The sequence below is a fragment of the Coniophora puteana genome, assembly GCF_000271625.1.
Source record: "Coniophora puteana RWD-64-598 SS2 unplaced genomic scaffold CONPUscaffold_8, whole genome shotgun sequence".
In the NCBI taxonomy this organism is placed as follows: Eukaryota; Fungi; Basidiomycota; class Agaricomycetes; order Boletales; family Coniophoraceae; genus Coniophora; species Coniophora puteana.
The window spans coordinates 719,394-733,707 of record NW_006913060.1 but is presented as its reverse complement, the minus strand read 5'-3'; the positions used below and the strand labels follow the sequence as shown (position 1 = coordinate 733,707).

Below are 14,314 nucleotides of genomic sequence, written 5' to 3'. Positions count from 1 at the left end.
GAACCGAATAACGTTCCATCTCTCGGCGGACCGACTACGCGAATCAACCGAAGTCAAACTTGTACATCGAATACGACCACGAGTCGGGCTCTGTCGGGCTGTCGGAGCGGAAATTAGTTTAGGATGACGCCTCCCTTATATTTGGCACCTGCTTGCCCGGCAATAATCGATAGAGTCTCCCGGTCAATCTCATTCTGTCCACGAGAAGAAAAAGAAGCTCGTTCACCGTCGTCCCTACCATGCTTATGTTTCGAGATCTAGAACACCATACAACATAAAAGATCTTTGCACGACGCGATCTCCGCCCGGAACGAGCGCCTCTTTGTGAGATTCAACCCAAACTCGCTCCAGAATGCGGGACGTATGAATAGATTCTCGCACACTTCGCGCTCATGTGTCCGTACTTGCCGGAACCGCTTTGTGGCCGACGACAAAAACATCTTGGGTCCCCAGCCCCCCCACCGGCGACGCACGGAGCACTGGATGTAGATCTGGCTTCTCCGAGCGGAGGACTACTATCCGACGTCCCGAGACTCGCTTCTTCTTGGGCGCTGACAGCTCCAGGGTCACTGTGCTCGGTCGGACTTTGCGTTCGTACGTCTCTTATCGCCCTCTACTATCAACCCGTTTCGGCACTCGTTTACCACCAAATAGGCTCATCGCATATGTTGTACATCCGCGCAAGAGTTGTGAGCATCGCCCCATACGCGACGTCAATTATGCAGGATGAATTATGCTACGCACTATCCGATGTCGATGGATGCTATCAGGGCACAGCAATAATGTCCAATTTTTACCTTCACCATGCGGATGAAAATTGTGTGACGAGACGACGGAGGCCGGGAGCGAATAGGGTAGCAGCTGTGCGTGTTCACTCAGCACCGGGTGTCTGTCGACCTGCGTTTACTCAAACATCTTCCTTGGTATGGCCCAATTGCGCTGCTCCTTAGATGAAGGAAGCGTGGACAAATGACATATACGTGCGTTGACCTCGTACCCCGCTTGGCACTTTCGTGATCAGGCATGCAGGCCTCATTCTTGGTTTTGACGTCACTGGGCTGAGCCCGATTCGCCACTACTCGGACGTGTTCGGTGTGCGGACGCCGAGTTCTGCCACATGTGTCAAACCTCGTGCAGTTGGACTTGCTCTACTGCTTTGGAACCCTGCCTTTTCGTCCCCTCCGATCGCCACCTCTTCGACATTTCGAATTCCTTTTCGAGCCAGTAATTATTCAAGGGCTATCCATCTGAGAACTATCTCTATGGGTACGTCCGCGCCGACATTCCTTCGGTTTGGCGGCCCTACTGGTCGTGATCCATGTTAGCAGACGGAGACCGTGTCCGCGGGGTGGAGTCGTCGTTGCGCATCGTTTACGAATTCATAGGCTTCATCCATGGTGTTGAGACATTTACCCTCGACTCCTCCACCGTACGAGCACCTTGGTTGATGACACTGATCTAGACAGCCTGATTTTGGAAGAATCTCACTTGATCGTCTTCTGGGAGCTCCACCTGGTGGTGGGCATCTTGAAAATATTAAATACAGAGGTAACACGATCGGTCCGGGCCTGGCAATTATGGCAAAGGTGGCTCCGAGGAGCAACGACCAGGTACTAGCAGTAAGTGGACTTCGAGACTGGGATGGACCATAACGGCGTTACTCGCCGCTCGATTCCCTTTGTACACCCATCGACGGCGCCGACCATGATGCCCTTCGAAAACCCCCTCGACATCGCCTACGCTCGCTCCAACATCCATTTGGGAAGTGGACTGTCTAGAAAAAGCCTTGGTGTACCACTGTCGGACGGCGGTCATAACGATAGCACCACATCAACGACGTCAACGTCATTGGTGCTGAGAATCTTGAACAGTTGATGCCAACTTGAATGCTGCAGCGGAGTGCAGCAGGTGGCAGCCGCATCTCCTCTCAAACGGTCAATGTTCAACGTTCAACGTAGGATCCGATTTGGTGCAAGCACTGCGAGTCATCCGGGCATCATATCCGCTGCGATGATCTGCGAGCCCGAGTACTTCGGTGGGTGTGTGCACCGTGCAGATCCGACTCGGACTCCTCCCTCGCGGTACTTGACGCGTTTGTGGTGTGGAGTACTGTTGGCAATAATGTTAGCTAGAAAATCTCCGAGGGGCTCTGCACGATCCTCCCGGTGCGCCAGAGTGCACCTCCGATGCTACGCTACCTTGGTGTAAGAAGATTTCTGGACTGTTGCTATCAAACATGACGAAACCCAGTGTTGTCGACGCTCGAGCCACCCTGGGATGCGAAACGTCATATGCCGGTCCCAATCATCTCACTTCAATAAATCCGGAGCACTATGAGGGACTGAGGATCATATACAAGGGGCTTGACCAAGCTGGACTCGGAGGCGCTAGAAACACAAGTTTTAGATACCAGGAGGGGGAGTACCGCATACGGAGTGACGCGCTAGGTACGAGTAGTACCTCAACTCTGCGGTCGCGTAGGGGTGTATTAATGTATTTGACACAGAAACATGTAACATGTACAAACGCAGATTCTTCGTCAGTTATTCGGACACAGTCCACTCCGTGCATGAAACTGATATTAATCAACGTATTGCAAGTGACATGACCGAGAGCGCAGCGTGATAAACATGGCCACGCGACATGATTAGGCGAGTCAACAGCAAGACGATGGCGAGCGACTTATAAAGTATACACAGATGCCGAAGCTAAGCCAGCGGCGAGAATGTAAGTCGTAGAAGGAAAGGATGGGAGATGCGTCGTGCGTCCAAACAATGATGGTAGTGATCGTCAATGTAAATGCAGTCTAGATATGCCGAGTCAATGTCTGTACGTGAAGGGGGCATTATGGAAGCAGATGAATGCGGCAATGAGTGCGAGGTCCTGGATTATGTAAATGAGTGTTTGGCCTAAGAAAATGATAATAGTCAGTCTTCAGCTCTCCATAAACAGCGAGCAAAGGAGTGCCTACGATTATTGGGGTGCTATGCAAATGCAAGAAAAATATGTACATCTAGGGGCCGGGACGGATATCGTTGCCGGCCACGCATTGGAACACGTAGTGCGCGATGCGAGGTTTTGCTTCGAGTCATATCGAGTCGTTAATTACCATTCGGCTTGGCCCTCTTCGGCGCGTCCGAGAGCGATGTCGAGCCCTAAGGAGATGTCATCGCCGTCGGGGACTAGGGAACCCTCCTCTGATCGGCGGTGCCTGTCCTGCCCGTCTTTCTTGTGGTGGACCTGCATGTGTGCGTACGGAAAGGTAGGCACCGGTGCGACATCAGTTGTAAAGGCAGTGGCAGGATCGTCAGAAGAACACTCAGGCGGAGGGAGAGCGTACTCGCGGGAGAGATCGTGAGCATTCGAGGAGGGCTTGAACGCTATAGGTAGTGAATGAATGCGATCGCGGCGACCTGAAGACGCGGTAGAGGGAACACGGCGAGCAGGTGCACCTGTGTCGTCGGCGGTGGAACCTGGCTCGGATGCAAACTGACTCAGAGGCTGGAAAAGAAGAGCCGAAGCATCCAGGCGACCGGGGAGCTCGTCCGCGGACTTCGGAGTAATCGGAGTGGGCCTATATACTGGGAGGGCAGGGCTTGAAAGACTGGTCAGATCAGGTGTCGACGACCCCCCATGTATACGTGCCGAAGTCGAGTTTTGAGCAGGAGTATAGCTTGAGAATGGGCCGTCATCACGCTCCTCGTCAATACGACATTCGGTAATGGGCGGCGGCGGCGATGAATGGATCGGATCGTCCGACGAGTTAAGGTATCCTCCGTTCTCCAGATCATCTTCATCGAAGGCGTCGTGAGGGAACTCCATTGCGGTAGTTGCAAAAGTCGCGCCTATCTCGCCTGGTTCGCGTTCGGGGGAAGAGCAAGTTCGGGTTTCGGAAGAGGGGAGCTGACATTCAGTCTCAGTGTCCGAGGCAGTTTCCTCACAGACGGTGAATAGCTGAGGGCGGCTGCTTGTGCGGCGCAAGCTCTTACGCTCGCGCTTGACCGCGACGTCTTCGACGATAAAGCGGCTACCAATGTCTCGAGCATCATCATCTTCTACGTCGTCGTAATCAAGCGTGTAGCCCTCTGCTGCGAGGTCTTCAGCATTCCACATGTAGCAGGTGAGGGGGGAGCTAGCAATCGGGACGCCCATCTCGATGCCTCGCGGCTGAATTGGACGCAAGGAAGGCGGAGAGCGTGCAATGGCTTCGTCATAAGACGGCGGTCCACATGCATCAAGCCCGGGAGGAGGCTTCGGTGGGCCAGATTCTTTCGTGACCAAACGGATGTCTGCGATCCGGTGCGCAACCCTATAGGCATCCATGGTAATACCATTGCTCCAGGCGCGCCGACGAGCCCGTTCTTCGAGATCCATCAGCGTAGGGGTCATTGAAAATTCCGTTGTGTACGTCACTGGCTGTTTTCGCGCGCATTCGCCGCAGAGTGGATCGTACCTATTAACGACGGATGGCCGGACGATCTGCCAGGCTTCCTCCTCGGCGCGGATGCGAATGACAATCAGGGCGTTGCGGAGGCTGGACAGCTGCCCTGTAAGCATGCTATAGCGAGTCGCGAGGTGAGTGGGGAGTTTGACTTGGCAGAATTTCCCAGGTGTACGAGGCGAGCTGCTGGTTCCGTGCTTGGAAAAGCTGCGTTTGAAAGCCTTCTTGGCCCTCGCGAGATGTGCGGGAAGAGGCAGAGGAATAGGTACACCGTTGCCTTCGTCAGGGGGCGTCTTAACCGACGTCTCACTTTCAGAGGAGTCGAGGGAAGACCGCTTATCCACGCACGACGTGGAGGCTGGAGTAGTATTGAAAACAAGACCAGTCTAGGATGAAACCGTGACGCACCATCCTCACTTCCACACTGACACTCGCGGTCATCCTCGCATACCAATCCACACGCTCCTTCTTCAGTACAAAGGCATACACAAGTCCCGGTGTATCCAATCTCCCACCGCTGCTTGAGTTTCTGCTTCCTAGCATCCCTCGGGCTTGACCTTTGGAGACGGAAAGGGTCCACAACCTCGAGCTTGTAGTCGTCGTGACTGAAATCATCCCCCTCTCCAGTTGCCGGTAGCTCCAGTTCGAAATCATACGTCAGAAGGTCAGCCATGTCGTCGGGTGCGGTAAGAGGAGGAGACGGCGACTGCATCGCGCGTACTTCCTCTGAGCCCGAACGTCCATCTTTGATACCCCAGTCATCCGAATCCGCGTCGCGCGGGAAGGGCGACGGTATGCGGTTTCGCGATTTGGCCCTGGCGCGCTCGCGAGGAGGAACTTTCGTCTCCTCCACACGCACACTTTTGCTGCGTTTCTTGTTGGCGATATCAACAGGAGACGCGGACGTGATCAGGCGAGGGGGTGCCTCGCGCTCTCGACCTGCAGAAGCGTTGTGTCTCGACCGCTGTTCCAACCAGAACTTGCGGCCTTCGGTCCGAAGCTGTGCCATCTGGATAAGGACTTCGTCCATCCTGCCGCGTACTACCCACTCAATATAGCCTGCATTGGGAAAGGAAACGAGTTGCGCTCGCTCTTCGGAAAAGCCAGAGACAATGGCGGATTGCACATGCCTTCTCCAAGCGTCAACGAGCGTTGAACGTGCACGCCGGCGGAGAGCGCTAGCGTCCATGTTCTCGTCTGGGTCCGAGGGGCGCGGAGGAAGTACAGCGGGTTTAGATAGGGAAGAAGGGGTAGACGAGCGCGTTGGTGTTGTCGGCGTCGTTGGTGAGCTCGGAGGTTGAGGTGTAGCCGGACGTGTAGGCGGGCCAAGTATAACTCTTGGGATGGCACTACTAGGCAGGAACCATCAATCGAAACCCCATTGAAAGAAGAACGGGGCAAGCATAGGGTATATGTCACGTACGAAATCAGAGACAACAGAAGAGAACGTTGACGCTTGTGCTTCTTGAAGATCGTAAGTGGTGATGCGGTGGGGGAGCTGCTCCGCGTGCTGCATTCTTCTTCGTTCGTGTCCGCGTCGCTGCAATTATCACCCGAAGACCGCCGGACGTCGGCCATAACATTTTCCAGCATACGCACAAGCCCATCTTCCATAGGAAGAGTAACAAGACGTCCATCCACAAACGTGACCCTCACTTCAAGGGCAGCAACATCTAAGCTGACATCGTGAGCAAGCGCGACCAACGAAGCAGACCTATCGAGAGCATGGATAGAGACCGGCGCAGGCAAGGCAAGGACGGAGGTAAGGAGCTGATGCTGAGCCGACCACGCGCGAGGTAAAGGGAGAGGTAGCGATTGGGCAAAGCCCAGTGTGTAGAGGACAGTCGGCTGGGGAGAGGGAGGGATGAGCCGCAGCAACATCTCGGTGAAATGTGCTGTTGTCGACTGAGGAAAGAGCAGACTTGGTCGACGGAGGTTGACTTAAATTGGCCCTGTGTTTTGGGTTAGTGTGTACGTACAACCGACGTCGGCTAGAGCCGTGCGCCATAGAGTGGCGAGCCTTCGTCAGACGGTGCCATGATTCAGAACGTTGTTCATTCCAACCTCCCTTTGCTTGTGAGGTCCTCCCGGTTGTGCAGAATAGACGTTTACGGGTGTTGAAAGCAAGGAAATGATCTACTCGGGAGGTGAGGATTATCGCGAGGATGGCGGCGTCAACAACGACAGGGCGCGTAAACCGCGCCGTTATCACGTGTAGTCTTGCTTTTATGTAAGTTCCCCGCTTTTATGGGGGCTGGATATCCGCGACGTCACCCAAGTTTGAACGCGTCTTCAAGTGAATCACATCTCTGCCTGAACCCGCCAACCAGACCGTGCTGCATACAGTGCCTCTTCTTTGATTCACTGACACCAAAAGATTGGGACTGGTAATAAACGTCTCCCTAATCTATAGCTAACGACTTGATTAATATTCTTGCGTTACCCGGACCGCGGGCACCACTAGCCTACTGGGGAAAGAACTCGAACCACTAATAACAAAGACACAACACCATACATAAGCCTCAAGGTGTTCACAAAACACTATTAAGAGTCCGCCACCGAGCTGTTCGGACCAGCCGTTTCGTCTGACCTGGAAAGCAGGTAAGATGGATCTCCCAAGATCAGCATCCGGTCGGAGACTGTTGGATAGCGCAGATTAACGCAAACAGGTCCCTAAGAGTCAAGGAGGAAACTTGCAACGCCTACTTAGCAGGCACGCAATCAATACCTGTGTTTATATTACAGTCAGCATCAACAAGGCCTTCCCAATAGAAATGGTTTGTACTCGTGTCCCCGATGCGACAACTGAAGCTTCTACGATGTTCTCAAGAACGACATTCATTGCGGCCGGGACCGTAACCGCGAAGCGCTGGCGTCCTGCGATGGGGCGAAAACTTTTTTCATTAAGATATCTTGCAATTTGGTAAGGCTACTAACGCCTTACCTCCCACGAGGCGAGGACCGCTTGCCTCCACTCTCGATAGCAAACTGGCCTCTGGGCACTCGAATCTCGAGTGGTTCATTTAGGGGATACATTTTCCAGGCACTCTCATAAGGGATGCAATGGAGTAACGGGACCGCTCTGATGTACAACCACATGGTACTTCCCCTGATGCGACACTTTGCAAATCTCGAGAAGAATCTTTTTGCAAGGTGTTGGTCTCACGTGACTTGTCTACGACGAGGACATCAGGGGAGGGACCAACATCAGTTGTGACCCTGTCTATCTCCGGAGTTTTGCTTCAAGCGACGTGGACATGTCCGAGGGCAAAAGCTCTTAGACAACAACAATTACTAGTCCTGGTCGACGTGTTGTACGTCTGGATCTTTTCTTCCGATCCGTTGCACGACTCGTGCTAACGTGATATGCAACCAGATGAACAACGACGCAAAAGTTTTTTGAAGGCGGAACGCGAGAGGGGACTGGGCCGAGAATAGGACCGGACATGGACCTTTCATTTGGCAAACGGGTGCCTATGTGATAGTCGCCTGAAAGGGACCACGGTGTGAGCATCCGAAAGCTTGCGAAAGGCACTCCCTTTGCTTAGCAACATAAGGTAAGCTTACTTACCCATCCTTGACGGGCGCCGGTCGTATATATAACCGATCAGTAGGACTCGCCCTCGCACCCATACGACGATGGATTCCGCCCTGACGCTCTCATGCTTTACTTGGTTCAAGCTTGGCCTTGAGCTGGCCGCTACCTTCGCGTTCTACGTCTCCCTCACTCCCCCGTCGCCTCCCCCAGAGCGATCAGAGATCGTGAAGACACCGTCATCAACATTGGACTGGTTCCGGATTGCGTTCCTAACGCCTGCAACTAAGGTATATCGTCAGCTATCCCGTCATTTTCGATTTTGCTGAAAGTAGCAGTATGCGGCGATGTTACCAAGTCTTATCGAAATAGCTGTCGTGCTACTCTCTCGATATCCCCCTGAATATTCCACCCAACTTACGTCTCTCCTCCGATATGACGCCAACACCTTCATTTCCCGCCCACCTGCTGCTTTCCTTCTTGGCGTCTCAGTTACGCTTTTAGGCACCGCCACACGCATCTGGTGCTTCCTCGTCATGGGTCAGAACTTTATGTTCCAACTAGCCCTGAGGAAAGACCATCAACTCGTGACTCACGGACCATACTCGATTGTCCGGCATCCGAGTTACACGGGATGGTATCTCAGCATCTTGGGCATCTGCATCATGAACTTGAGCGAGGGCTCGTGGCTTCGTGCCTCAGGGTTCTTACAGACGTGGTCCGGGGCACTCATCGCCTTAGCATGGGCAGCAACCAATGTGATGTTCAGCCTCAAGATACAAAAGCGCGTACACGTAGAGGACGGGTTCCTCTTCGATCGCTTCAGCATTGAGTGGGAGGAGTACGCGGAGCGAGTACCGTTTAGACTGGTTCCAGGTATATTCTAACCCCCGTTAATTCTTGCCTATCATTATTTGTCGGACTCAAGCATTGTCTCGTATTTATTCATTGCACTTGTCGTTATACACTCATTCCATCACATCTTACCTAGATCTCCACGATTATATCCCTATATCCCTATCGTCGCGTTTGCTCATATCTATTATCTGCCTCCCGGGTTTTGCGCCGCAAATCAATGCAATATCGAATTTCTCGCTGGAATGCTTCACCATCGCGCACATTTCATGATCGCTCTGAATAGGGTCAGCACGTTTATGCGGTACTCAATTCTACGTCTGGAAAACTCGAAAAAAGAAAACCTCCTGAGGACTTGGTCACGGCCCGCGAGGTTGTGAAGGGACGATCGATGGACGATCGATTGGCTAGTAAAGCTATGGCAGGATCCGGTAAAGTCACGTCCGCTGACAGCGGCTGGCAGTGGCCGGAGAGTTGCAAGGTAGGACGCGGCTCTTCTAACTTTGAAGGTGCCATTTACTTATAGTACCTTGAGCCCACAGCCTCTCTAGTACGTCTTCGACGTTTTCCCCGACAAAGTCTCATGGCATATGGAGAAACGCATACTAAGCGCTCGGTGCTGCAACGTCACGGACACCGCCAACCATGATGTGATGGGAAGCCTGTCAGAGTGGAATGCAAACAACCAGTCGTGGTGGCTGTGTGGTTGAGAGAGCTTTGACATTCGCCGCGGGTGCTGGTCCGGACTTCTCACACCTTGAGCTTCACCAACATCATCTTGGAGTATCACCCATGTTACTGTATCGTAATGCACTGCGTCGCAATGGTATTGCGATACAAGAGCCATCGTATCTCTTCGCGGTGACTTTCTTGGCTACCCCAAATTTACATAGCCTCCTTGAGGATCGTTGATGTGCAGTGAGGCAGTGGACCCCGCTGAAGGCAAAAAGTAGCCCTGCTGTCTCGATTGCGACTTATTTGGCTAGAGTAAAAGGTGGATCTTCGCCGAGCTATCTGCCCTTCAGAACACAAGGCTGACCCTTTTGGATAACTTACCGCAGCTTACCATTTTCTCATCTCTGCAATCATTGTCCAAATCGACCGCAATACACCCTTGGCTCCACAGCGGCGCTCGCGCGCTACGCCATATCGGCACCCTTCGTTTTGCGCCTCCCTTTTGACCTGTGCAAAGCACAAGACTCAGTGCGCATTCAAGCAAGTTTCTTGACTCGGAGCGTTGCTTGAATTCACCAGCTGAAAGCATATTCAATAGGTTTCTGTCTAGCTTTATCCTCTGTGTTACTGAAACGCGCACCGATGATGACCGGAGCTGGTGTGTTTCAGCGCACACCACAGCGCGCTTCTCAATGAGCGGCCCCAACCCTTATGCCATGATGGCATCAGCATCCGCGCCTTGACGACGTACGTACTTTGAAGCTTGGCTGATCGCACTGCCCGTTTTGAACGGGGGAGGCCCAAAGGTATATAACCCCACTGCGTTCATGACAAGAAAGTTGTGGGTGCCAGTCATCGCCGTTCATCCTTTCTTTGCATTCGCTGGTCGTGCAGAGGCTTTTCGTTCTTATCAAAGTCCCCCGTCTTTCTTTACTTTCCTCCTAATCCCTTGTGCTCCGGTAGCGCAGGTTAACGAACGAAATAACCAACTGACCTAACAAGAACGATCCTCCCTAGCCTCCACACTCCTCCACGCTCACGAATACATATTCTCTAATGGCGACGAACGTTTCTCTCCCCCTTCCTCATATCCTCGCATCCGGAGGCAACACCGGCATCGGGCCTTACGACTACGTCCCTGACCGCAGCGTCGGAATCCTATTTGTCACGCTCTTTGCGATTTCGACGGTTGTCCACCTCTTCCAAGCCTGGAAGTACCGCCTCTGGTGGATTCTCCCAACCGCTGTCTTCTGCGGTACCGCGGAGCTCGTTGGTTGGGGTGCACGTCTGTATTCCAGCGGGAATCCTCGTGCTCTGATCCCGTTCGAGATTCAGTACGTTTCATCTTATTTTCCTAGTTTAAGTGCCTTCTAACATCAAAATCAGAATCTCCTCCACCATCACCGGTCCTACTCCCTTGATCGCGGCCAATTTTGTTATCCTTGAGTACATCATCAAGACTCTTGGTCCCCGTTTCAGCAGGTTTTCTCCCCGCATGTACATGATCGTCTTCGTCACTAGCGATGCGATCTCTCTGTCCATTCAGGGTGCGGGCGGTGCCGTTGCTGGTATGGCCGCTGGTAATGGTGAAGATCCTACCACTGTGTGTATTCTTTCCAGGACTTGGCGTTTCATCGTGTCTGATCTGCATTTAGGGTGGCACTATCATGCTCGTTGGTATCATCCTGCAAATGATCGCCATCACGCTCTTCATCATCACTGCCGCGGAGTTCTTTTACCGCTATGCATTCGACAAGCCCTTCCACAAGAAGGTGCATAGCGACATGGAGAAGCCCAAGGGCGCTTACAGCATCGGTGCTATGGATCCCCGCATGAAGATTGCCTGCTACGCCATGGCCTTCAGCACTACCTGTCTCTTCATTCGTGCTGTGTACCGCACGATAGAACTTACCGACGGATGGAACGGCCGTATCATCGCCACCCAGGTCTACTTCAGTACGTCTCGCAGACCCTCTTCTATCAATAACATATTGTTAACCATTGACTTCTTCTAGACGTCCTAGACGGTGGCATGGTCACGTTGGGCATGTACACGCTCAACATTTTCCACCCCGGTTACTTGGTCATGCCGTTGCTGTACCGCTATCGCCAGAACAACGAGTCCACTGAGACGTTCGGCAGCCTCTAGCCTGCTTTTTGGTAGCAGAGGCCCGACGGCCGTGGGCTATCAAGCCACTCCCGTGCTTGAGTAGTCGGCTTGTTTCCTGATCGCTCTTGGGACAGTATCTTCTACGGTACTTATTGCGATCACGTACATCGATACACAGCCCAATGATAGATGCGCTGGATAATATTCCAAATAAAACTAAGGCCTGTGTGACGCGGACTTAGTAATCTATGTATGTAAGTCCATGGAAGGGGAACTAAGATAGGGGCCTCAGTAGCTCAAGCAAGCTCCGAAATCCGGACTCCGGACTCCGGACAACCGCTAGATTGACGCGCGCATCGCGCCTACCCTCTTGTCCTTGCAGCTATCTCATAGCTTCCCCATCGTGCTGCTGATACCATCCATCAGACGCCTTCGACGGGAAACATGGCTGAACAACAGCACTCTGAATACCCACTCCTTGTCATGCTGGACGAGACTATCGGACAACTCAAGCAGTATGTTACCGATGAGCGGTTACTAAAGCCAGTTGTCGGTATTGTGTGCGGATCAGGACTCAGCACACTGGCGAAGGAGTTTAAAGAACCCGTTGTACACGTCCCTTACTCGAAGTTAAAAGGATTCGGCGAAAGCTCAAGTAAGGATTGCCCTATGCATTGTGAGATCGCAATTGACTCCCTCATATCTACGACCTCGGTGCAGTCGTTGGGCATTCGAGCGCCCTCGCGTTCGGGATGGTTGGAGAGCAGAACATCCCTGTGGTGGCCATGCTTGGACGGGTGAAATGTGTCTCGCTTTACCTCTTTGTGCGTAATGCTTATATGTGATTTGCTTAGTTTGTCTTCATCCGGTTCTGCAGGTTATGGCTCAGTAACTTGACGTTGATCCAGATTCCATCTATATGAGGGCCACCACTCTGATGTTGTGGGCTACCCCATTCGAGTAATGTCCAAGCTTGGAGTCAAGAACATTATCAGTGAGTACGGATTATCTCGGACCACTCGCCTCGGTATTCACCAATCGCAGTCACTAATGCGGCTGGCTCGCTCAACCCGCAAATCCCAGTGGGAAAGGGTGAGATCCATGAGCAGCGATCGGTTCCTTCCTCTGAAGTCTCTCTATAGTTGTGGTTGTTCGTGACCACCTTGGCATGCCGAACCTCACTGGGTTGAACCCATCATTCGGCCCAGTCCGATCGCCAGAATACCCTCGCTTCCTCCCTTTATCCGATGCCTACTCTCCAGCCCTTCGCCGCCTCGCGTTCCTAGCAGCGCACCAGCTTCCGAAGCTGGGGATGGACGCGTTGGTCGAGGGCACGTATTCCTGGGTTGCAGGACCAGCGTATGAGACACCCGCCGAAGGCCGCTTGCTTAGATCGGCGGGCGGAGACGTCGTGGGCATGAGCACGGTTCCGGATGTTATCGCTGCTCGGGAGGAGAAGATGAACGTGCTCGTGCTCAGCTTGGTGACCAACATGGTCGTCATACCCGAGAAGTACAGAGATATCCGTGCTGAAGTAGAAGCGGAGGTGCGTCTACGCTATCGGATGCCGAGGCATAAAACTCATCGTCACAACGCAGCTTGCTGGACGCTCGGTGAAGGTGGAGACGGTTGGGGCTGCGTCTCATGAGGAGGTGCTCGCCGTCGGCGGGCAGAAAGCCGAGGATATGCGAGGTCTTGTGGAGAGGATTATTGAGCTCATCGCTCAGCAGTCCTCGTGAACTGTTGGCAATTCAGTTCTGCGCGTCTGTGTGACCAGAAGTCTTCTCAACGGAGCTTGAGGATCTCGATACTTCCATGTATTATAGCGCCGCAAAGTGGTGTCCTTGGTGTATAAATACAAGTTTGGGTGGTGAAGTTCGACCATTTGCCCTTCCTGCTCAACCCCTGCTGCACACCCTTTCGTGTTATGTTGACCTTGATCAGATAAGTCGGTCGTTGTTGCTTCGACACGAATGACCTCGAATGACTTCCAACGGAAGCTTTTGCCCCGCATTTTGATGCACATGTTACCGACCGATCGAGACGGCCGCTTCCGTCTGGAACGGTTGCGCCAAGGTTGCGTAGGATGAATGGCGGTCTCGAGTACTTGTTCGTGGCCTGCGGGTTAGACTGCAACATACGGGGCTATCTCTCCTCAGTGCTTTGCTCAGTAACAGCCTCGGCCGACCGAGGTCGATGGGGAATCCCGAACAACTAGTGTCGGCGTATCGGCGGTGTATCGGCGTGTCGGCGTGTCGGCGGGTGTCGGCACAAACGATGACGCGCAAATCAATGTGACGGCGTGTAGGCCCACAAAATCAATTCACGTGGCTCTTCGCGTCGCGCTTTAGATAGTAGTCTGAATACCAATGTACATATCAGTCTCCCCAGGCATTCGTCCTTGGACCAAATATAAATGTCATTCTCTGCCCGTCCGCGTCTTCGTTTCCTCTCGTTTTTCTCCCTCGATCCTTTCCTCTCTCCCTCTTTGTTTCCTCTCATTCTTCTCCGTCGATCCTTTCCTCTCTCTACTACTACGTCCACACCTAGGCTTCGCCACACACACCTCTTGTTCTCGATTGTCGGCCACTATCTAGCAACACCATGAGCGGGTGGATCTTCTTGCCGCCTCTGGAGGTCCTCGACAACGGTACCTGCACTTGCCCAGTCTGTTTCGAGGTGACGATCCTGTACCCGG

General features: G+C 53.1%; 4 protein-coding genes across 4 annotated transcripts; 3 read left to right on the top strand and 1 right to left on the bottom strand.

The window, feature by feature from the left end:
* Positions 1-2,710: 2,710 nt before the first annotated feature.
* On the bottom strand, positions 2,711-6,322 carry CONPUDRAFT_144878 (uncharacterized protein; the record flags this gene model as incomplete). Its single annotated transcript, XM_007771859.1, has 4 exons — positions 2,711-2,909; positions 2,972-4,799; positions 4,850-5,793; positions 5,865-6,322. The coding sequence occupies 3 exons, from the start codon at positions 6,320-6,322 to the stop codon at positions 3,106-3,108; spliced, it is 3,096 nt and encodes a 1,031-aa protein (XP_007770049.1). The 3' UTR covers positions 2,711-2,909; positions 2,972-3,105.
* An 895-nt stretch (positions 6,323-7,217) lies between these two features.
* CONPUDRAFT_166405 (uncharacterized protein) lies at positions 7,218-9,026 on the top strand. Its single transcript, XM_007771858.1, has 4 exons — positions 7,218-7,755; positions 7,818-7,998; positions 8,053-8,266; positions 8,315-9,026. The coding sequence occupies exons 3-4, from the start codon at positions 8,081-8,083 to the stop codon at positions 8,861-8,863; spliced, it is 735 nt and encodes a 244-aa protein (XP_007770048.1). The 5' UTR covers positions 7,218-7,755; positions 7,818-7,998; positions 8,053-8,080; the 3' UTR covers positions 8,864-9,026.
* A 599-nt stretch (positions 9,027-9,625) lies between these two features.
* Positions 9,626-11,811, top strand: CONPUDRAFT_126084 (RTA1-domain-containing protein). The gene is made up of 5 exons (XM_007771857.1): positions 9,626-9,825; positions 9,893-10,840; positions 10,893-11,109; positions 11,162-11,462; positions 11,522-11,811. The coding sequence occupies exons 2-5, from the start codon at positions 10,563-10,565 to the stop codon at positions 11,653-11,655; spliced, it is 930 nt and encodes a 309-aa protein (XP_007770047.1). The 5' UTR covers positions 9,626-9,825; positions 9,893-10,562; the 3' UTR covers positions 11,656-11,811.
* A 172-nt stretch (positions 11,812-11,983) lies between these two features.
* CONPUDRAFT_106332 (inosine guanosine and) lies at positions 11,984-13,511 on the top strand. The gene is made up of 6 exons (XM_007771856.1): positions 11,984-12,271; positions 12,337-12,412; positions 12,525-12,610; positions 12,661-12,708; positions 12,759-13,162; positions 13,215-13,511. Exons 1-6 carry the CDS (start codon positions 12,061-12,063, stop codon positions 13,353-13,355), a joined length of 966 nt encoding a protein of 321 aa, XP_007770046.1. The 5' UTR covers positions 11,984-12,060; the 3' UTR covers positions 13,356-13,511.
* Positions 13,512-14,314: the final 803 nt, after the last annotated feature.

Coding starts and splice junctions, on each gene's coding strand:
- CONPUDRAFT_166405 (XM_007771858.1), top strand. CDS start 8,081: ATGGATTCCGCCCTGACGCTCTCATGCTTTACTTGGTTCAAGCTTGGC. Junction 8,267..8,314: donor TCCTAACGCCTGCAACTAAG/GTATATCGTCAG, acceptor TGAAAGTAGCAG/TATGCGGCGATGTTACCAAG.
- CONPUDRAFT_126084 (XM_007771857.1), top strand. CDS start 10,563: ATGGCGACGAACGTTTCTCTCCCCCTTCCTCATATCCTCGCATCCGGA. Junction 10,841..10,892: donor CTGATCCCGTTCGAGATTCA/GTACGTTTCATC, acceptor CATCAAAATCAG/AATCTCCTCCACCATCACCG. Junction 11,110..11,161: donor ATGGTGAAGATCCTACCACT/GTGTGTATTCTT, acceptor ATCTGCATTTAG/GGTGGCACTATCATGCTCGT.
- CONPUDRAFT_106332 (XM_007771856.1), top strand. CDS start 12,061: ATGGCTGAACAACAGCACTCTGAATACCCACTCCTTGTCATGCTGGAC. Junction 12,272..12,336: donor AGGATTCGGCGAAAGCTCAA/GTAAGGATTGCC, acceptor ACCTCGGTGCAG/TCGTTGGGCATTCGAGCGCC. Junction 12,709..12,758: donor GCAAATCCCAGTGGGAAAGG/GTGAGATCCATG, acceptor GTCTCTCTATAG/TTGTGGTTGTTCGTGACCAC.